The 23,936-nt window shown below is 39.4% G+C and overlaps 1 protein-coding gene across 1 annotated transcript; it reads left to right on the forward strand.

The window, feature by feature from the left end:
- Positions 1–1,180: 1,180 nt before the first annotated feature.
- On the forward strand, positions 1,181–22,787 carry pamr1b (peptidase domain containing associated with muscle regeneration 1b). Its single transcript, XM_085357280.1, has 14 exons — positions 1,181–1,393; positions 8,313–8,489; positions 9,546–9,671; positions 10,214–10,328; positions 13,999–14,216; positions 14,895–15,002; positions 17,322–17,492; positions 17,668–17,859; positions 18,051–18,896; positions 18,989–19,165; positions 19,929–19,995; positions 20,148–20,377; positions 21,576–21,934; positions 22,007–22,787. Exons 1-14 carry the CDS (start codon positions 1,234–1,236, stop codon positions 22,580–22,582), a joined length of 3,522 nt encoding a protein of 1,173 aa, XP_085213406.1. The 5' UTR covers positions 1,181–1,233; the 3' UTR covers positions 22,583–22,787.
- Positions 22,788–23,936: the final 1,149 nt, after the last annotated feature.

Here is a 23,936-nt window from a genome sequence, read left to right on the forward strand (position 1 = left end):
GCAGGGCCAACTTAGCACATTAGTAACGAGCTTGATGTGATTGTTTTTCCTGATTGCTAATGTTAAGGTAAGTGAATCCTGATAACAGAAAGATAACCTGAGTGTCACTGAATTGGTAGTACAGGCCCAGGGAACCTTGTAGTCACTGAGTTGACCATTAACTCTTCTGTATTCCACAGAAACACACCAGCAAATCTGGAGGAGAATTTCTGTAAGAAAAAGTCCAGACCTCAACCTGTGTAAAATGCTGTGGTGGGACATTAAGACAGCTGCACATTAACAAATGTCCACAAACCTTAATAAAAGTAACAATGGAAGTGGAGACAGCTTCGGCAAACAAGCACAGGTGAAGGCAATTAATACAATCAAACACTGGAGGAAGTAAAACTGAATACAAGAGGTGGGATACAAAAGACTATCAAAATAAAACCAGGAGTGAGAATAGCACTAAAGAGGAAATGTAGATGCATAAATTAAAACTAGGGGAACTGACACATGATAAGACTGAAAACACTCAGGAAACAAATGCAAATGGTACTAAAATATAATCAGAATTGAAAACTCAAAATGTTAGGAATAACTGAGAATGTAAAACCAAACAACACATGAAACTAAGAACAGTAGACTCCGAATAATTTCAACAATCAGAAAGTTTAAAGTATGGAATGTGTAACAAGATTTATCCTGCCCAAAAACAGTATTAATATGGGCCCAATATTCCAAACAACATAGAAATGGGATGCTTGTGTTTGGAATATTTAGGGTATTATTGTGTCACAGAAGTGAAATTTCCCTTCAATCACATCCTCACACTCACAATCCCACACTCCCTGTTTTTCCCATTTATTTAGGTGTGATAATAATGACATCAACATTTTTTAAGCCTGAGCCTGAGTGAAGCTGACATCAATTGTAGCACATAACTGATCACTACTTTGTTTGTCACATTTCATGCCACCAGAAAGAGCAAAACACGCTCACTTTCATTCATGAGCAGTGACGTCATCTCCCAAGTGCGGCGAGGGGAGTTTTCAGGAGACCACTGGTAGGGGAACTCCTTGCAAGGCTGGGCTGAAACCTGAAGCCTAAGAGAAGTGAGAGAGGGAAATTGAGGAAGAAAGAAAGTTAAGAGAAAAAGAGAGAGAGAAGAATGGAGGGAGGGGGAGGAATGAAGGGCAGAGAGAAGGTGATGTCAGCTGAGTTCAGAAAGTAAACAGAGTTCCAGACTGAAGCATGCTTTCTGCGGGACGGAGATTGCAGCTGGGGAAAACCTATGGGGGTATCCAAACAATCCCCTGGATCACCATCTTTGTCTTTGGGAAGGGGCACTGGCTTCTCTTCATCTCTGTCTTCATTTCCATCTCCTTGCCCCAAGGGACAGCCTGGCCCTACGGTAAAGAATGGCAATTAATTTACCTTCACCACTCTTCCGTTTTACTCCCTCTCCTATCTCTGTGTTTGGCGCAGCCTCTTGGCTCTTTGTTCTTAAAAAGCCGGCATCAGCACTCTTGCCATCCCCTCTTCCTTTCCGAGTGCAGCGGCGCTCAGCAACATTTGTTGAACAGTGACAGAGAGCAACCCAGTGATTTATACCGTTTTTTTAGGCAAGCAAAGAAAAACACAGCTGATCAGCTTGTGTAATGTTTGTTTTTAAAGTTCTTGTTATGAAATACAGAGGAAGGCACTGTCCTGTGTGGCTTTGTTTATTGTCTCATAAAAAATGGGAAACTCTAGGAGTCTTCATATATTTTCCTTCTCACTGTGGTTGTTGTTTTGTTACTAAATAAAAACAAAACAAAACAAGAGTTGCATGTTGCCACACATTCCTTGTGGTGAAGGGAGACTGTTGCAGTTCTAATAGAGCAGCTGAATCTTGCCAACATTTTCTCCTTTGTGCAAAAGCTTCCCTTTAACGTGTTATCTGAGGGAGTTCTCCTAGAGACTGAGATTTACTCTGCGTGTTTACCCTTGAACTGCTGCAGGAAGACATGAGTCATGTTTGAGACAATCATGCTGACCGTGGTAATGTGTATACCATACGCCGTCTCCAAGGCTCCGAAACCAAACCTCTGCCCTCTGTTTGATTCTTCGTTGCGTGGCTCATGCAGTAAAACACTCCCTTCAATTTGTAATATTGGTAAATGTGGCAAAGGGCTTGGCAGAGTGCAACTGCATTCTGCTGTAGTGATTAAAAGAGTTTCCACTGACTGATTACCAACTTTGTTGTTGTCAGTCAGCTGAATCATTGTCAGCACGGCCTGTTATATAATCGTGTCTAATCAGCTGATGAGAGATGTTTTCTACTGAGAAACCTAAAATAATTTCAAGATTTTTGCATGCAAGTCCTGTCTTTGTGGTTTGTTTACACTCATGCTCGCATGCGTGCGTGAGTGTATTTTTTATTTTCGCATGTTTTGGCGTTCCCTCTGAATGTTTCTGAATTGTGCAAGGCTTCCTGTTTAGGATCTTCTGCCCACCAAACACCCTCCCCTTACTGTGTGTTAAGCTAAAACATACAACATTTAAGAGCTTCTGAGTACTGGGCAGTAGGACATAATGGTGAAAGCAAGCAGTTGTAAAACTCATATTAGTGTGTGTGTGTGTGTGTGTGTAGGGGTGGGGGTGTGGTGGGGGGGATATGGCACAAACTTCAAATTACATGATGAAAAACACTGGCCTCTGGCTTTGGAAAATTAGTGTGACATGTCAGATTCAAGTTTCATAGTTAAATGCTTAAAACAAATGTGCACACCTCAGACTCCATTCACCACAGTTGATGACAGGATTGGGCTATAGTGCACGAGTTGTGCTACAAACTGCCAATTACATCATGCTGGAAAAGGTCAAACTACAACAAAACTACCCCAAGGAGTCCAATTTTAGAAAACTATTTAGAAAAAGGAGAATATCCATCTATTCGTAAGTGCGTGTTCAAAACGTGTCACTGTCGGCTATTAAGTGGTTCTTTCTCAGGCTGAGATGGGCAAGTTTGGGGAGCAAATGAGCAACACCCACCCTTTTTGCACATGTACCATACAGTGTGTGTGGTAGTGGTTGCCTGACAACTGTATTACCTGTGCATGCCTTCACAGCTGTCTGGATAAAAGAATAAAAGCAGTGGGGCTTGTCAGAGAGGGCTAAATTAGATTAGGTAAGTAATGGTCAAATCTTTTTTTGTAGTTGCAGTAAAAAAAAAAAAGGACTAACTGTATAGTTATAAATGTCTTTGAACTTTCAGAAAACTACTGTTGATAATAGAATAATAGTGTATTTCTTTGGGGTTGTGGTTTCCAATTATAGGAAAGTTTATTCAAAGCTATTTCCAGAATGACCACTGGGATCAGCACTCCAGGATCAGGATGTATTCAAGGTCACAGCGACCACAGAGCTCCCCAGGGAGTTTCCTTGTTCCACGATAGCTTAATGCATCCAACCTCAAAATACAAAAAAGACAGCTGCTGTGGGCAGTAAGGAAATGAATTACACAGTCACAAATACTGTACATACACATACACTCACAGCTGCTGTAGAAACAACAGTTATTACCGTGTGAAATAAGCTCCATTTTGTCAAGAGGAAACTAACTATTTACTCTAATACTGTCACCCTTAAACACAATCAGCACATTCTATCTTCTTTACATTTTCTCAAATGTTAAACTATTCTATTAAAAAAAACATCTGTCAAAACATGAGAGTAAAGATATACCATGTATAACAGATGTGACTAACCCATATTATTATGCAATGATTTTCCTAAGCATGTCAGATTCATCCTGAAGTTCCCAACTGGTGTCCCGTCTGTATTGTGGTCCTGCTTGGTTTAGAATGAAAACAGAGTGAAGCAAGACTCAAGCTGATAAGAGTTCCAGAGTAGTAAACAAAGGAAAAAAATAGACAGTAATTGGCTTAAATTCCACAGCTAGCATTGTGCCCAGTTGCATCTATGATAGTGTCTTGAGATCAGATTAAATCTTTATTGGATAAGTTATCTGAAACTCTGAAGGCAGCAATTAATTTGTTCATGTCAACGAGAGTATAAAAAAGTGCTGCAAGAAACGCTTTTAATGCAACAAATGCAGATGCTTTTATTTTTAGCTCAAGTCAAAGGAAAATGCTTCCAAAACCATGGAACAGTTTAAGAGCAGATGGGGTTTCTGAGTCACTTGCGAGCCATCAGTCTTGCTGGTTCTGCATTTTAAAATCTGTGAATATATTTTTAATATAAAACATAGAATGAAACTGAACAATATCATCACAGTTATATATTTTCTAAGTGGCAATAATCACAGGTTGTTGTGGATAAGCCTCAGGTAAGTATGCCAGCAGGGCATTAAGTCCAGACGCAAGGTCACAGGAAGGCTTTCTACCCCTGATCTTACTGCTGTCACTGTAAGGATACACATAAATACAGTGAGCAGCAGAGTCAGCTTCCTTGAAAATGCAAAGCACTTGAAAGTGCCATATGACGCATAAAGTTATGACTGTTTATTGTTATAACTATTACTATTTTTATTTCTGTAGCATTGCTAAATGTTGGAGAGTACATTTAAGAGCCTAACATATGGGATGGAAAAGACAAATTAAAATGTCTTTCTATGTCTGCATATCTTCTGTCACAGAAAATGCTAGTTATGCACAGGGAAAATATGTAACAATGTAGAAATGTTCGAAAATACCATAATACATATTTGGCACGCTGGATGAAAATTGTGGAAGGCAGCCTTAAAGCATTACACAAAAGCAAACCTTGTTTTCAGATAGATTTCTTCTGAGCCTTCCTACCCTCTCTGACAACTACTGTCATCACCTACAGTTTGTGATTAGAGACAAGGGGTAGATAAAATAACCACAGTCTTGGGTTTAATTATAGGGGTCTTTGCATGTTGCAACATGCATTGCTTGTGTTTGTGTAAAACAGCTAGAGGAGACAGGATTATGCAATGGAAGACATTAGTAAAACCCTTCCAAACCTGTTCAGACCTTCCTAAACTGCTGTTAAAAAATAAAAAAACACATTAAATTTTTACTCTTGAGTCTTTGGTTCCCTGCTAAAATGAACAAATTCATCTCAGAGCCATGTAAAAAATAGCTTTGCTAAATGCATCTTAAAGAAAGGACATAGCAGTCCAGAAAAATATCGATGCTTTCCAGCATGTGTCCTACCGCCGCGGGAGATTCCTCGGAGTCATGGTTCAGTGAAAACATAACAGCCTTATCAACAGAGCTGGAGGTCAGCAAACTGAATTCAGTCACAGTGTATAAACACTGAAAACATGGCTGCCCGAGTTTAGTTTCCTCAAGTAGGCACAGAAAGAACACAGCTTATGGAAATCTGGGAACCGATCCTGTCATAAATGCATGCACAGTGATGTCACTGGACTGCTGAGGTGAGAGGGAGTAATGTTTTCCAGACTTGGCTGAAGAAATAAAAAAATATTTTTGTTGTATTCCACTGTAAATGATTGTATTCTTGTGAAAGTGCGCTAAGGGCAGATGACGGACGTTTCTACAGTATATCAAAGGCAAGACAAATGGCAGTGATCCATGTAATGACATTACCAAGACCACTCATAAGTGCTTCTGTGTCTTTTATGTTTATGTCCTGTGAATCAGATTTCATGGTCTTTTTGGCCACTGTCCTTAACATGAAAGCAGAAAAGCTGTCCTGTAAGAGGGAGTGATAGTGTCAGCAACTCTTAATCTACACGTGGCAGGCATTAAACTTTGACAAATCCCAGTGTATGAATTTTGTGGTCTGGGTCATATTGTAATCATAACTGAAGTGATTCTTGAAATATAGTTACTTATAGCTTGGATGGAGTCGTGTTATGCAGTAGCAACAGCTGTGAGCCATTGGCTACTGAATGCAGAAGGTTACAGATACTTCTAACATAGCCATTTATTTTCACAGAAGGCTACATAAACAACACAACCAATCACATTGCGGATCTTTTCAGTTGTTTTGATCAAGTGTCTGGGGATCTCCGCTGATTTAAACAACCTGTCATGGTCCTGGGTCATTTTGACCCAGTGTTCTTAGTTTTTCTGTAGTTTTGTATTTTGTTTCTTATGTCCATTGGATTGTTTGGTTTGGTATTTGGATTCCCTCTGTGTCCATGTTTTTATTGTGGTGTTTGCTCTGGTACCGTGTTCCCATCCTATGTGTTCTGTGTTCTCCTCATCCCCTCGTATTCATCCTTCTTCTCTGCCTCTCTCTCTGCCTCTCTCTCTCCGTGCTCATCTCTGTGTACTGTGTTGTGTTTAAGGTCCACATCTTGGTGTCAGTATCGTCAGTTTCGTGTCCTCCCTGCTCGGCCATGAGTAATTGTCTTCAGCTGTGTTCCCCGTGTGTTCCCACTTCCCTCGTTACCTTCTGTGTATTTATGTCAGAGTGTCCCTTTGTTCTGTGTTGCGTCGTCCCTCTAGGTTGTGTGCATTTTCCGTGTCTTCCCAGCGCCTCAGCTTTTAGTTGCTCCCAGTATAGTTTTATATGACTTCTTATGTTCCTGTTAATAAAGACCGGCCTTTGAGTTCATCCCCGTGTGTCTAGAGCCGTGCATTTGGGTCCTCTCTTGCCTTCACACAGCCGCCGCATGACACAGCCATAGTTCACAGGAATTAGAGGGTTCTCCTTCTTATGCAGTAAAAAAAAAGGATGAACTTTTGTATCGAAAAAGGTGATTCGTTCCAGTTTTTGTTAAAAAACAACAACAAGCATGCAGTAAATGAAAGAAACAATTTGGATTCTTTTTAAGGGCGTTTGAGCAAAAGCTACCCAATAAAACATGCGCAATACCTTTTTGAAAACATTCTTATGAAACAGCAGTTTTCAATTAGAGTATCATAAAGTTGTTTGCATATTGTGGCTAAAAACATGTCTTTGTGACTGTCCCAATGAGTGTTAAACCCATCGAATTTTGTGGTTCTCACATTTGGTCAAAAGAAATCCACAAACATGTCAGTCTGAGAGGAAAGAAGGAGACTTTTTCTTTTTCCCCCTTTTCTATTTTTTTCTTTTTGTCTCTGGGTGACAGTCCAAGTTAAACAAAGAAGATCATGCATAAACATCAGCTTTGATTTACAAGGACAGTGTTGAAGGGATGGAACTTGGCATTCTTTCCTCAAGAAAGCTTTATTGGTAGCTGGAGTGGTAACACAATCAAAGGACTGATTGAAAATGAGCCCAGTGGCCCAAACATTTTTATTATCTTTGTTTTTAGATCTGTAGCAGTTTAAGTAGGCCTCAGAAGACCATGTTCTTTCAGGACTTTTGAACATCCTTTCACTTCTAATACACAAATCCAGCTGAGCCCATATACTAAAACATAAAAGAGTCAAAAAACTGCAATGGCTTTATAAAGATGAAACTCTGTCCTTTAAAAACGTCCGCTGGGATTCCACTGCCCAACCTGCTTTCTGTTTGATTAATATCACCATGTATGCCATATCTCTTCTAGTTGGAGAGGAAGCCAGACCGGTGATGGACAGAGCGACATTTTATGATATCATTAGAGAAAAGAAAGTAGAGACGAGTCTAAACATCTGTGCTTCTTGCCTCTCGACTGCCAGCCACTGAGAGATTAAACACTTGTAGTTGCTTTTGTGTGTCTGTGCACTTAGGTCTGTGTATTAGAGTCCCGGTTTGACATATAAACAACAATTAGAGCCAGTGTTCAGCTATCACTTTATAAATAAAAAGTCAGTGATTGAGAGCAAAGAAGCTATTATGACTGCAGGCTGGGGAGAGGACACAAAATGTTGTAGTGACAATGTGCCAAGTTTAAAGTGCAGCTTTGGTTTGTTCTCCACATCTGCCACAAGAGAATTTCCACTTGTCTGTTTCAGCATTTAAATCCACTATTACATAATCATAACCGCTCTAACTCAAAGGTCTTTGAATCAGTGTTTTCCAGTCCAATAAAACGTCACATTTATTAGGTAAAAACTTTACAAAGAAGAAGGCTGTTGTTTACACTGGAGTTAATATATCACTTTCTGATTAATGATTTGGTATTGTTTTCCATGACAGTGATTTAACCATTTTGGCATGTCGTCTGACGTAATAACACACAGTGGTGGTAAATTGCTGAGACTTTTGTGGTTTCCTAAAAAGGAGCGAGAAACCGTGTGACAGTGGAAATAACTAGAGAGACAGTGGCTCAAATAAACACTAAACTGAATCCTTCCAGTAACCCTTTTCTGCTCACATTTTGCAAAAAGGTGAACTATTAATTTTGACTCATCGTCACTGCTAATGAAATGAAGGTTACACAAACAAATTGCTTTTTGCTGAGATATCGTCTTCTTTAGATTACAGGCACTTGTACAACCACTGTCCAGGTCCGGAGTGGAATGTTATGTGCAGAGGATGCTGCGAGTATGATGTGATTCGCTGTAAGTGTCCCCTCCAAGGGACTCCAGTAGGCTATGCAGTACCCTGTTGCCGGAATGCCATCAACGAGTGTGATCCCTGCATTATCCACCCAGGTAAAACCAATGTCATTCTGATTAAATAATACTATGAATCTAATAAAATCTCGAATTATTTCTTTTCACTGAAAGAAGCTGTTAAAACATCGAGCATTGCCTTATAAGTATGCATCTGTTGGAGCGACCTTCGTGAATATCTTGAGTATCTGCCATGTTGTTTGTGCAAGACCAAGTGCTATCTATCATCTGTGCAGCTGTTTGCACTGTAGCATGACAGCGTGACAGAAAGACTGAAAAGAACTTCTGTATTTGTGTGTAAAATAATTTGTTTCCAGGCTAGCTTCACACTGGCTTCTTCTCTTGACTGACTGGCAGAATCCTCTGAAAGCTGACAGGATTCAGGAGTGAATGAGCACACTCAAAGCTTTGATTTGTGAATGAAATCAGACTAGAGCCTTTTGTTTTTTATTCACATAGATGAGTTTGCATTTGCTGCAGCTCCAAATCCTCTTTTTTCCTTACATGCCATTTGCCTGTAGAGGTATGTCATGCCTTTTTTCATAGTTCAAGCATGCAGAGTTTTTCCTTTATGGGGAAGAAAGCAGCTGTTCAGAATTAAATGGATGCCTGTACATTACTTTTTAACTGTTGAACACACACAAAAAGTGTTCCAACCTCAGCGTACGACCATAAATCTCCACATGCACATCCCCGGCCCGTGCGTTGTTAAAATCCATGCCTCCGCTTGGGTCAGATGTTGCTCTTCACAACCCCATGGACGGGACAGCTTCTTAAGTGAAAATCCAGCCTCAAAGAAAACTGTTTCAACAGGTTTTCTCCACATTTCTATTTCAGGAAGCAGCGATATGTTTTCACATTCTATTGCAGTGAAAGAGGACCTTAACGAGTTCAGCAGAGTTGATGCAAAGGGAACATTTTAGGGGTTGGTGGGTTTGTTAAAATTCAACAATACAGCATAAGCCATTCAGATAAAGGCTTCTTTATTCTTACATACAAACACATCTTCGGGAGATAATTAATGTTATTTGCTTTCATTTATCCACCTTTATCTTCTACTTTACTGTAGTTTTGTTTCTGGCTCTCGTCTTTCAGGTTGCAGCATATTTGAGAACTGTAAACGCTGCAACAATGGGACATGGGGCCCCAGGGATGATTTCTTCATTAATGGCAAATACTGCGCAGAATGTCGACCTGGCTGGTCTGGTGGAGACTGCATGAGTAAGTTTTTTCATCCTTCCCATTAACAGATCCTACGGCTTCACTCTAAATCATTTGTTTTACTTTAAGTGAAATGAATACCACGTACTATATGGTTTTTCCATCTCTGCTGATTTATCTCCATCTTGGGAAAGCTGTGCCAACTTGGAATGCAGTCATGCCCAGGAGGTTTTCCATAAGGAGCTAAATGACAAGTCAGGAATCCTATAGAACTATTTACGATGTTGGTTTTGGACACTGGGTCTAGCTTTTAAATGCAAATATTCTACCAGCGGGCACAACAAACATACATTTAATTAAAAGCAGAAACCTTCCAAAGCTGCTGAATGCCTTTGTTCAACTTGTGTGTGTGTGTGTGTTGTGATCATCCTTATTTATGTTGCTTGTAGGCTCTCTGCAGTGACTTTGAAAGTCTAAATGCAATTACTGTTGTCTTAATGCTAAGCAAAGCATTTGAAAGTGGCTCTTCAAAACAATAATTAAAGCAACTGAAGTAGCTGCCCAAATCAATATTTTCAAAATTAACTTTCTGTGTTTTCCAGAGTGTGGAGGGGTGATCCATAAACGACAGGGCCACTTGGTCCTGGAGAGCTACCCCAACAATGCTAGGTGTGAGTGGACCATACAGGTGGACAGGCCATTTACTATTGAACTCAGGTAAGATATTAAGATACTTTCCTCTGTAGGTAGTTACTGGTGTTCATTTTCCTCTGTGTTATTTTAGAATAGTTAGTAGTACCTTTGTTATAGAACTATGCAAAAGCCTTAAGCTACTCTTCTTTGTATTTTGTGGCTAAGTTCTTCAGGCTTTCTGATGATCATTTCAATGTTTTCTTTTGACATTGGCTACTTTTTCATTTTTTCGGTCCAGTCACTCGACCTAACTATTTTCAGTTCAATTCAGTTTTTATTTATACAACAACATTCTCCTCAAGGCACTTTACATTGTCCCTATAGACCCTATGATAATACATACAGAGAAAAACCCAACAATCATATGAGAGTGGTGACAGTGGGAAGGAAAAACTCCCTTTTAACAGGAAGAAACCTCCGGCAGAACCAGGCTCAGGGAGGGGCGGGGCCATCTGCTGCGACCATTTGGGGAGAGAGAAGGAAGACAGGATAGAAGACATGCTGCGGAAGAGAGACAGGGATTAATTTTCACAGGAATGTTTTTATGAATCATTCAAGTATAAAAAGGCACCAGATTCGAGAGATGCGTCTGGTGCCTTTCTCAAGTTGTCTGTTATGTGTTTATCTATAACAGACAACTTAGCAAAGAAAACATTTTAAATCGTATCTTATGGCACCTACTAGCAACCTGCTGCAAAAACACACAACTGGTTTATTTAATTGAATATATGAAAAATGTCAAAGATAACACAGTTTTCCAGTCATAAGCTAGAGCTTCTGAACCAACTATAGTTGGTTTAGAAGTTGGTTCATTGAGAATCAACTATGAGATGTTTACAGAAAACCTGGCAAACCTCAGCATGATGCAGTGTGTCCTAAAAAATGAGGAAACTGGACAAGTGGAGGGCAGCAAAAGAAGTGGCAGGCCTAAAAAGAAATCTCTCTGCAGCAGATGAAAAGTATCTGGAAAGTCCATGTCTTAAGGGATAAGAACAAATCCACTAAAGACCAGACACGTGCAACAGAATGTGGAAAACATCTGACTGGCAATTGTTTTGAGCATTTTTCCTAAACAGAATCAATACAGTAAAATCATACCTGGATAAAACACAAAGAAACACTATTAGTCACAGATTGGCCCAGACCTCAATTTTATTGCTGCAATGTGATCATCTTGACAGAGAAAGGTAGCCAACATCAAAAAAATATATATATGAATAAAATAAAAGCTTTCAAGTGTCTTTCAAGAAGCCTGGAGAACTACTCTCATTGTTTTTGCCTTATACACTGTATTTCCTTATACGCTTGTACAAATTTCAATAAATTGCAGCACCTATTTTCCATTTTTCTAGCCACTTAAAGGGTGGCTCGAGACTTTTTCAGATAGGTTGTGATTATATTTTGTGATGGCAGTCTTATTCATCTGAAATAATGACCTGTAAATCCACCGGTGGCCCTGGTTTTAGCTTCACTTCCATAAATACTGTATCTGATAAATATAGTGACATTTTTATCGTGAAGATGCTAATATGTTGATTTTAAGCAGTTAAAATTTGTATGATGTGCCAACATTAGTGCCAAGCACAGTAATACATTTTAAATGAAATTCTTTAGAATTGATGATTGTTGGTGGGTCATAATTACCCTTCCTAGAGACAGCCTGCAGCAGTGCTACAATAATAAATTTAAGGGCTCAAAAGCAAAGGTGTTAAATAGCAAACAACAAAACAAAAAACAATGACCCAGTTATTATGAATAATTTTCAGATTGTCAACAGTAGTGAAGTGCTTCCTACCTGAAAGTCCTTGGAAAACCATCCTACTGTTGCACACCAGCTTGTAAAAAAAATAATTAATATCAATTTAACCATTGATTATAAATACAGAAAAGCTTTGAGTCTGTCAAGTCAAGTCTGATTGGCTCTCAATCCTCAGTTATCTTCATTGTCCATCTGCAGTAAATATTATCAACTGGCCTGGTTAAGTCAAATTTCCACTCAGCTGGAAGATGTATGTTGAGGATTGATGGCAAAGAGTTTGGAGGTTTGGAAACCATAACACCATTTTTTTTGGTAAGATTATGGCCTCTCAGTCCTGTGATAAATTTCTATTTCTGTTATTTTCTCCATTACACATACAGATTTTATGGGCAAGTGTTTGTGCAGGTTTTTAGAAGAACAAAAGCTCCATACAGCTAGGTTCAGACCGAGCATGCAGTTCCTGATGTCTGGGCTTGAAGTGTGTGTGAAAGAGACTTATGTATGAAGTGCTTCATTAAAATTTACAGCCATGATGCATGTGACAAACTAAAGAGAAGGGCCAAATCCTTCTTGAAGGGCAATATAAGTGCAGCCATTGTCACATTTTAATAACTTTAACCAAAGTGCGTTTCTATTTTTAAACCGACTGTTGGAAAATGTGTTTCTGCCTGACCAACTTAGTAATTTCCTCTCTGAAAAAAACAAACAAACAAAACAGTATGTTGATTTGAAATGGAATGGGTTACACTGTTTATTAGCAATACATCCTGCCTATTACAATAATGAAATGGCACTGATATATGCAAATAATGAGCATTCACAATACACTGAACTTTACTATTTCAAACATTCTTTAGAGGTTTCAAGGCTCACCCAAACCACAAAGTTAATAATAGGCATCTCATTTGATTTGCTTTTGCCTGTATCCGACATGACCTCTAGTGATCCCTTTACTTTAAAATCTTTTTTTAGTTATTATGCATGAACACAAAGATGAAAACACAAAAATAAATTTTAAAACTAGCCTAAAGATAATTCAAAGCAAATGCCACAGTGATTCTACTGTATAAAAATGAACAGGAAGAAATGTAGGCTGTGAGCTCATTGCTGCCTCTGCTGCCTATTGAAGTTCAGGCTCTGGCTGCTGGGCTGGGGTCAGCACGCACTCAGCTTTATCATCAGTCTGGGTTCTTGACTAGCTTTGTGTTAGCATGCTGTCTGTACAGAAGCTCGCAAAGAGCTGAAGTTCTGTTAGCAGTACAATGCAGTTGCTTCTGCCCTGGATGTGGTTTGCACTTTATTTTTGTTGCACTCTGGTCCTGATATCAGCTGACTGTAGCAAAAATGTGCAGGGAGAAAAAAGCATGTTTGGTTGATTTTTCTTCTTTCTATCTGCCGGGCATGCAAATAACTGAAGAAGATTTTTCACACAAGATTGTAACACAAGTAGCAAGATTTGTAACTGTAATGTGATTACTGAATTCAGTACAGCAATGCGTTAAATTACTGTATTTATGAAAAGTTAAATGTAAAACACAGTAATGTGTTACTTTGGAAAACGTTAAATCCAACACTGGCTACAACAAAGCTTTTTAATCTGACTTAGTTGCATCTGACAACAAAAAACAAAACAAAAACAGTTCAGAAATCTAGCTTTCTAAATGCTGTGCTACCTTGTAAATATAAGATTCAGTGAGATGGAAAGGAAAACCATTAAGAACTGTAATTATTTTGTTAACTTTATTCACATCATCAGCATCATGTGGACACAAATAGCATCAAGACAAAAATAATGAATAGCAAATTTTAAGTCTAATGTTGAAGCAAATCCCGACCCTTGATTGGATACGCAGTAGAGAATAGATGGTTGGATAGCCTTGGGTCATTTGTTCTACTCTCTGCCATTTCAATCTGCCACGATTCTTGTATTTGCAGGTTCATGATGCTGAGTCTGGAGTTTCACCATTCTTGTCATTATGACTATGTGGAAGTCCGAGATGGAGACAGTATCCACTCGCGTGTTATCGGTAGATACTGTGGGAATAACAGACCTGCACCAGTTCACAGCTCTGGCAACAGTTTGCATGTTCTCTTTGTGTCTGATGGTTACAAGAATTTTGATGGATTCTTTGCCACTTTCCAAGAGAACTCAGGTAGGTTACATAACAAAGTAATATCTCTTCTACTATAAGAACAGTGCTTTTCTCCTTTGCTTTAAAGTACCCTTGCCAATGTACCATACTTCCCAGCTGCAAATCTTAAGCCCTCTTAAATGAGTCGTCATGAAAGAAAACTATTTTCTTTAAACCTAAAACAAAATCTTGATATTTAGATTGACCTGGAATCTTTGCTTTTGTATAGGGAATAGATAAGAAGTTGTTTATAAACCCTTCATGAACAATGGGGTTCTTTGGAATCACAACAAATACAAACAAGAAAGACGTTTCCATGGTATTTAGTGTCCAGTACCTAATAAAAGCTCCTAATAGTACATGACTAGCACCTACATTTTCTGGCAAAAGACTTTATCATGGGTGTTGAGTCTGTTAACAGCCTGTTTACAAACCAAAATGCCCTCACTTCACAGAAATGCCCTCGTTCTCAAGGTCTAGAACTCAAAAACAGACACACACACATGTTACCAATGCCTAAGCCAGATGTAGTAAAAGTAAACAGTGGGCTTTGGAAATGAAGTTTTAATTATTTCAGCTTTGAGTATGATTCCTGGATGTAGCCTGACGTCTGCAGCCACACATTTCAGCTTTCTATGTTTTTATTTTGATAAAGACAGTCTTTCTGTTTGTACCCTAATGTTGTCTGTATGTTCACAGCTTGCAGCTCTTCCCCTTGCCTGCATGATGGGACATGTATCCTAGACAGTTCTTACTCTTACCACTGTGCCTGTCTGGCTGGCTACACAGGCAAGAGGTGTGAAAATGGTGAGTCTGTAACATAATAGGGGACTTTGGTGAGCAAAATACTGATATTTTGGAGAAAATATATTAAAGTTGGAAATTAAAATAAAATCCATGCATGTTTTAATCACAGGAAAGACTAAACCAGTCTATTTTCCATCTTATGAGGCATTGGAAAGACATGCGTCTTAATGTACTGAGGCTTACAAAATCCCTAAATTATTTCAGTAATTTTCATCTGAAAATCGGCACGCCTAGTCACAACAAATTTACAGAGAATTGATTTCTTCCCTGAGGCTTTTCTTTACTGTTGTTGCTGCCCCAAAGCAGGCAGTGATTCATTTTCACAAGGGAGAGGTTTGTGGTCTGGACTGAGATCAGGCCAGCTGCCTGCTACAGTCATACGGTCAGGACTGTCTGTGTTCATATGTGTTGATTTCAAGTTTCACTGGAAGAAACAGCAAAACCCAAATGGCCACCTAACACATATAGATGTGCAAAATTAAGCAATTTTCTTCTGTTGACAGATAAATAGGGTAAATGACAAGAAACTAACTGAGGAAAGAAGGCAGCAAGAGGAAGTGGACAAGGAGAAGAAACACAGAATAGGTTTTGTCGAGTGGTTATTGTCAAGACATTTTGTTACTGTACTGCCACTTTATACCACCTAAGTTACCAAACCTTAAGTTTGCCTACAAGGCACTACAAGGTCTTTTAGTTATAGATGTCTGGTGTGTTTTTGTATTCAATACACCTCTTTTAAGATTCTGCAAAAGCAGACTTGGTGAATTCCACATTTTTTCCTTTGGTGTTGTTTTTCAGGGCTACATTCAAGTCCATAAAACTAATGGTGAAACAATTCGACTTATATAACAACAGAGAGTATTTTCCACTGGAGGAGACACCCATTTTTTAAAAAAAAAAGGCTGTTTGATTTCACACAGCGTGCATTCATTTGTATTCTCACGAGGAATCCTCAGCTGTTAATTTGAATGGAAAAGAGCTGCAGCAACGTTAATGCCTTACATTTTGTGGTGATAATGTAGTCTGTATTTCTGCCTGAGTCAGATGGAGAATTTCAAATATGAACCTGACCTTAGCCATATTTTATGCCTTCTGTAATCACCCTGTCATCTGTCGAAAGCTAAAAACTCATTTGGTACGAGACAGTGTGACACTTTATCATAAAAAACAGGAAATGCTTTCTCTTCTTTTTCTTTTCCCTCTCAGCGTCAGTTGAATTTATCTTTGACAATAATCAGTTTCAGTATGCAGTAAGTAACTCAGTTTCCAGAGAACTTGTGAAAGAAACGATGATTTACTTACAGTACATGTTGTGATGTGTAATATGTTAGCATTCCACTCTAATGACTCCACATTTATTTTGATTTGTCTTTGAAAACATTCGTATATAAAAGACATGGGAAAAGAGCAACAATGCACACGGCACCTCTGGGCACTTCATGGTTTTTTATACATATTCAAAAGAGGTCAGCTACAGTTTATTTCTCTACTTTTGGTTTGCCAAGCGCATTCCTTATCCCCTAAAAGACTGAAGGTTGGAAATGCCGTTCAGTTATAAAGATTATAGGGAGGGTTCTTTGGTTTGGAGCTTAAAAACCACAGACAGTGCCTTTCATGGATCTGATCAACAACAAGTCAACAACATAACAAATCTCCCAAGACAGCCTCATAGAGATATGATAACTGTTGTCTTAACACATGCTTTGCGAACCCATTCGCAGGCCTTTATCACAACATTTGTGTGCATATGTGCAGCTGTGCTTAATGATTAAGGATTACAGTGCACATGCAGAAGAGTTTTCCCCAGACTGTTTTATTTTTGCAAGAGGTTCTTCTATGGGACAGTTGCACACAGTATTCCATAAACACATTACCAGTCTCTACTATCCGACTTCCTAAAAATCTCTTTTACGGCAGTGGAAAATTGAACATTTTGACTAAAAGGGCTTTTATTGCATCTATTTCTTCCTTATTTACAAGCCATGTGTTAAAGTCATGCTGTTAACTGTTCGCACTTTGCGATGATGAGTGAAATTATTTATTAATGAGTCTCTGAGGTAGCAGGCAGTGCTTTTAAATCTCAGGAAACTTTTGAATTAGAAAAATTGAGTCTTTGCTTTATGGACTACCTGTCTGACCTGTAAATAGATAGGAAAAGAAAGAACTTGCTGAAACTGTTTGTGGGGTCTCAACTGATTGTTGAGGTATGTTTGAGATGCCTCCTATGCGTTGTAATTTTGATGACTGGACATTTAGTTCGGAAAAAGGGAAACTTTGTGTGTATATAAATAAACCCCACATGTCTGTATTTCTCGTCAGTGGTGGGCTGCCGCAGGCCTCCGGTGCCCACCCACGGATCTACAGAGGGTCTGTTTCATCACTCTGGTGCACGCATCACTTTTCGTTGTGACCCTGGGTTTGAGCTGAAGGGGTTTCGTCATGCCATCTGCCTGAGTGACGGAACATGGAGTGCGCCTGCTCCAGACTGTGGTAGGATAATAATACAAATAGGTTTTTTCCCTCTTCAAAATAATTACAATTTCATATCTGGGAAAGTCATACAGTATGCGTGTCTTTAGCTTGCATCTGGATGCCATACATATTGCCTCAAAAATGGTTTAGCTCATGGAAAATAAATATGATTTTTTTTCCTTTCTTCCTTCAGTTCCAGTGGAAAGAGTCTGTGCTCTGCCACCCAAGCCAGCCAATGGGGACCACTTCTTGGTTTATGGGCCCAATGATGTTCTCATCGCCTTACAGTACTTGTGCCACCAGCCATATGAACTCAGTGGGGGCTCTCAGAGAACCTGCCTCCCCAATAACACCTGGAGTGGGACTTCTCCTGTTTGCATTAAAGGTTGGAAAATATGTCTTAATAACTGTAGACTGGAGATGGATGAGTCATTTTGGGGTTTTTTTAATAGTAAGCTGTTAATAGATGAGAGAAAATGACTCAATGCCTTAGAGCTATTCATTGTACAGGCCAATGTACAATGAATAGCTATGACTATGAGCTCTTAATAATCTCTTTTATGTTTTTCTTCACAGTGAATAACACTCTTAATGAAGCAGAAAAGGACAAAGTAAAAGAAAAGGGCAAAGAGACAGATATTTACAGTAACAAAGATAAAAGTAAAACTAAAGAGAAAGAAGAAGAGAACACAACTAGCGAAAACGAAAGTGTTGCCGGAAAAGATGTAAACACTGAGCAGGAGAACACAACAGCAGTCGACGGGGAAGATAAATATAATGGGACCACTCCTGGGAAAACTGTGGTTGAGGGCAGGAATGAAGGAGAGGTAGATGAGAGAAATACTGGCCCAGAGAAGCCATCTGGAGGTGGGGAAGATAAAGTGACTAGCGAAAGCCCAGATAACAGCCTAGATTACATGGTTGAAGAGAAAGAACCAAAACAACCTGAAAAAAAAGAAGACACAAACTTTGACAAGGGAAAGACAGATGTTACAGAGGTCCCTGTGACAAAAGACAAAGGACAGGAAGAAAGTGAAAGAAAAGAAAAACAGGTGAATGGGAAAAGAGATCCTGACAAAGTGGGCCCCAATGACACCAAGCTCAGGACGGTCATATCTGAGGGTGAAAACACAGTGGAAATGCCTGAACTGGAAATGACAAAGAACAACACTGTTTCACATGATACCGAGAGCACAAGTAAAGAAAATAATACCATAGGGTCTCTACCGCCAGGGAGGAAAATAATTCCAACTCGTGTCAACATCACCCTGTACAGAGCCGAAAGTGGGAAACCGAAGGAAAAATCAACAACTGCGAAGGATGAAAAGGAGAAGGATTCAACTGAGAAAACAAAGGAGGTGGAAAGAGAGAAGAAAGAAAAAGAGAAAGAAAGGGAGCGAGAAGACAACCAAAGCTTCACCGGTAAGAGAACCAATGACGACACTATGAATAATTGAGTGAATGATTATCTGCTTTTATTTGGCCTTCACTCTCACCCACTCTCTGTTGTCCAGAAAAAAGCTGCCCAACTCTACCTCGCCTTTACCATGGCTACCACCAGGTGGTGCCAGGTTTGGAGCCTGAAACAGTAGAGTTCAAGTGCAATCAATCTTATGCGCTCAGTGGTGATGACCGACGCACATGCCAGCCGGATGGCACATGGAGTGGCAAACAGCCCCTCTGTGTCAGAGGTACCAGTGCCTGCTTTGCCTTTTTATGGAATTAATTATTAAGATTTTGTTGTTTGGAGATTTGTGAAAAAAAATTTTTTAAGCATATACAAACAGCATTTTTTCTTTCTTTTTTTACTGGACTGGTGTGTAGGTTTCAGACATATTGAAGCATTAGAGGACACTGTAGTGTTTGAGAACAAAATGAACAGTTAATAGATGGTTGTGGATGTTATATCAGTCTATTAAAGTTGTAGATATACAGGCTTGTATGTCAATAATCTGAAAATGCTGAATAAACGCTAATGCTAAATGTTATTAATGAAAGGGTTCTGGCAGTAAAATGATCCATCAGGGCTAGAGCTGTAAATATTAATTAGTTCTTAATAGATTTTGGCCTGGGTGCCCTGTAGCTCTTTGCCAAGAGGTAAGTGGAGAAACTGTCCACTGGCACAGCTTTAATGAATAAATTAAAGAAACAAGCACAGCCAAAGTAGGCCATGTGAAACAGCATGCAAAACATGCCTCTATTAATACAATTTAAAGGCTTTTAGGTGAAAAGCATTTAGAAATGAATTTCTAAGAAGATGGTTTAACATTGTGGGAAAAGCTCCTATTTTATTTTTGGCTAAGTGTTACATATACAGATAGATTCCACATGCATCTTTAGCAGAAAAAATACTGCAACCAGCAGCCGGTTGGCTTGCATGTAGGGTCACTTTTCCGAATTTTTTGTGCATATTTCATATGAATGGGTTTTTTAAACATATTTGTTTATTTGCAGCATGTCGTGAGCCCAAAGTCTCAGAGCTGGTGAAACAAAAAGTTCTGCCCCCTCAGGTACCATCCAGGTATGATTATTAAAACATCATCTTATATAGAATAACTGACAACCAGAAATATATAGTATTGTGTAGGTATGTATGCCATTTAGCTGAAGAATTAATATTAAGGACTCATATAATGCATTTACTACATACCTTTGGCATATTTTCCCCCTCAGAAAGACACCCGTGCACAAGCTCTACTCCTCAGTCATGGGCCAGCAGCCACAGTTGCACAGTCCCACTAAAGCCCCCCTGGTGCTTTCGCAGTTGCCCCAGGGTTTCCATCATCTTTACACACATATAGAATATGAGTGTGCATCTCAGTACTACCACCACTTTGGCAGTCCACGTCGGACTTGCTTGAAGACAGGGAAATGGAGCGGGCGCCATGTCTCCTGTTCACCAGGTGAGGGCAGCAGAGGACCACTAGTTGTCAGACATTTTTAATACAGTGATTTACACCCACATAACAATCCTGTGCAGACATTAAAAATGATGATGTGGTAACTTAGACATAGCGTTTTGATGGCAATTTATATAATGAAGTAATATTTGATGATCATATACAAAAGCACCTTCTAAAAGCATTCTTGTCTCTAATTGCTGACATTGATTAAAGCATTTTTGCACAGCCTTTTTACTCCTCAGTGAAAGCTTGCTAAGAAGCTAAGCTCAAATTCATAAGCTGGTATGTACAGCACAGCTGTGACATCGGTGCAATGACAGAATTTTCAATAAAAGACGTCAGATGTAGCACTAATGCCTCTTGTTTCCATAAACAGTTAGAGTGGAGAAGACTATAACAGCAAAGTTAAAACACAGCTGATGTAATGTTGCTATCTACACATTATTATTTCATCATATTAAACAGTGAAGATGAGCTGGTTATATTAAATATATATATATGTATCATGCATTATTAAAGTTGTTAATATTTCTAGCTGTTAATTAAATACTGAATATAGTGAATATACGCCTATATAAACAACTTATTATCTTACTATTCAAGATTATTACTCTTTATTTTCTTTACTGCATTCTTAAATTGAATTCCCTCTCTATGGGATATGAGATTTGTACGGTAACAATCACAAAATGGACTGCCCTTTTTTAAAACAACTTTCCTTATTACTAATGTGAAAAAAAGCAATGTTGTGAGCACTGTTAAATAAAACACATCAATAAATACTGGAGGAAGGTTCATTTTTATATGGTGCTATATGGTACTGAGCCAAGAAACAACACCAGATCAATGAATAAAATCCTTGAATAGTCTGCTTCTTTGGTCTGATTTTGTAATTCTGGTGAATTGGTATTAGTGTTTAGTGTTTAAGTGTATACAGACAAGGTACCATTCTATGTTATGTGCAAATTGTGTACTTAAAGATGACGTTTTCTCACTTCTTCTTTCAGGGAGTCACATTTCACATGGCTCTGTAGCCTTTAAGTGTTTTATATTCTGCTCCATCAATGCTACTACTTTAAATAAAAGCAGTCCCACAGCTCAAAATGTTGACTTAACCTCAGTGCAATTTCAATTTCTCCTGTCTTGTTTTTCCTGCTGTCCCGTTGATAATGGTCTCACCTCTCATCCTCTTTGGCAGTGTGTGGGAAGCATCCAACCTTTGACACAGAGAGGCCAGAAGAGGCTCACTGGCCTTGGCTGGCTGCCATCTACCGCCGCTCCACCAAGGGTACAGAGACCAAGGTGACCAAGGCAGACAGCCAGACAGGGTCCCTGAAGAAGGATGGTGGAGCAGGAACTGGCAAACACAATCAGGCTTTTCACTGGCAGCTGGTCTGCAGTGCAGCTCTGGTTAACCAAAGGGTTCTGGTCGTAGCTGCTCACTGTGTGACAGATCTGGGCAAGGTTTTTCCCCTGGACACTGCCACAATAAAGGTGGTTGTGGGGAAGCACTATCGTGATGATGACAGGGAAACCAAAGGTGTTCAACACCTGCGGGTAAGCACTTGGAAGTCTTGTTATTCACACAATCCCTTTTGATAAAACTAAGCATGTCTTTTCTCCTTTCAGGTGGCCTCCATTGTTATTCATCCAAACTATGACCCCAATATTCTTGACTCTGACATTGCTGTGATCAAATTACTGGACAAGGCAAGGATTGGAGAAAAAGTCCTGCCTCTGTGCCTGTCAGAAAACCAGGAAGAAGATTTGACATCAACTCAAGGACTTGTGACGGGCTGGTCTCCAATGCCCGAGTCAAGTTTAGGCCCTGATGAGAAGGCTAGGGTTGGGCTCGTTCACCTTGCTGATGTAGTCCCATGTGAGCAGCAATATGCTCGTAATGGTGTGCCAGTCAGTGTAACAGACAATATGCTGTGTGCCAGCCAAAAGCCCGACTATGGACCATCTAACATATGTCCCTCTGACACTGGGGGAATTCTTGTCCTCCCTGCCCTCTCTGAGAATCAAGTCAATGATAACCGAAAGCCTGGTTATACACAGGCGCAAGGGGAGAGCAAAAGGCTGTGGAGACTCCTGGGACTGGTGAGCTTTGGCTATGACCAAGGGGAGTGTGATCCTGACCTCTACACAGTCTACACACATGTAGCCAGCTTTAAAGACTGGATTGAGAGCAATATGAAATAAACATCTTACAGTCCTCTCCTCTGCTTAATCTCTATTTTAGTGAATTCATTCTGTCTAATCTATTTTTATGCACAAGGGCATTTTCCTACTAAACGCAGAACCAACACTGGACATCACAGTGCTCAAACTGAAGGGGGTGCTAGCACATTAGATGTGCTGATGCATCGGTCCTTTATCTGAAGACTTTAGTGTTCAGGTCTTTCAACCTGAGATTAAACACTTGAAACTGATAAGAAAATCATTCATCTGAGTATTTGACTGTTAATGGTTTAGACTGTAACCTCTGTTATGTATATATGTTGTAATGTACTGAATTATTATATCAATTCAAGTGACTCCAGAGATGTACATATTTTATTGAAAGAGAAAAATCATGACATTTTTATTAAAGGAAAGGTTGGTGTGGTGAAGCTTATGAGACTGGTTATTTTTATCCTTTCACACGGTGTAAAAGTCTTTATGACAAATATATTCCATAGACAGATTCGGGTACATTGAAAAAGCACCTTATATTTGCTTCATGAAGTACACAATGGAATGAATCTGGGTCAGAGCAGCACCATTTTCACAACCATAAACATAACAAGTTATTCACAGATCGTTTCCCAAATCAATTACCTCCATTGTGACTTTTCTCCATTATACAACTTCCAAGTGAGTTTGCATAGAGAAAAGACCTACAGCTTATAATGAGTTAGAAAACGGGACAGTAAGCAATGCATTACTGTAGTTTTATTCCATTTATGCACACGGTGAAGCTGGTGAAACACTGCAGTCTTACAGCATAGACAAAAATGACCTGAGCTTTCATTTCCAGCTGGCTGCAATTGCTTTGTGTCATTCCACCCAATATAATGTTTTAGCAAACACGTTTGTGTTTAGTATAACATCTACTTATTACTTTTCAAAAACTATTTGGCCTTTTACAGTTCAACAGGAGATATTAATAATGCAAGGTCACAACTGGAATGCCGAACTGGTGGAATTCCCTTTTTCTCTTCACAGGAACATCTTCTATCAAAGACTTTCTGTTTTCTCTTCAACCATTTACCAAAGCTGAACAACAGCTTAGCAATAGTCCCATGTTTCCCAGAGGACAGTCCTATCCACTTGTGCTGGGAGACCGTCTGTTCACAGGCCCTTGTAAGCTCACAGGGCATCATCAATAGAGACACAGGCAACGTTGAACCATAAGCTGACTGGCCTGGGAACAGAGGTGTAGCTCTGAACAAAGTACTGGGATAATGATGAGAAAATGCTACCATGAGAAAATAGTTTACACTGGAGAGCCGGAGGGGTAAAATACTTAACACCAGACTTAAAGAAAATGTTTAGGTGTTGATCCAGTTTCCCA

This window comes from Diplotaxodon limnothrissa, linkage group LG7 (assembly GCF_057381915.1).
Source record: "Diplotaxodon limnothrissa isolate DT_005_m linkage group LG7, D_limnothrissa_male_GT1.1, whole genome shotgun sequence".
Taxonomy (NCBI): Eukaryota; Metazoa; Chordata; class Actinopteri; order Cichliformes; family Cichlidae; genus Diplotaxodon; species Diplotaxodon limnothrissa.

Bases quoted from the DNA above. Each gene is read 5' to 3' on its own strand.
- pamr1b (XM_085357280.1), top strand. From the start codon at position 1,234: ATGCTTTCTGCGGGACGGAGATTGCAGCTGGGGAAAACCTATGGGGGT. The intron at 9,672-10,213 runs GTAAGTTTTTTC...TGTGTTTTCCAG, and splicing joins GTCTGGTGGAGACTGCATGA to AGTGTGGAGGGGTGATCCAT. The intron at 10,329-13,998 runs GTAAGATATTAA...TTGTATTTGCAG, and splicing joins CCATTTACTATTGAACTCAG to GTTCATGATGCTGAGTCTGG.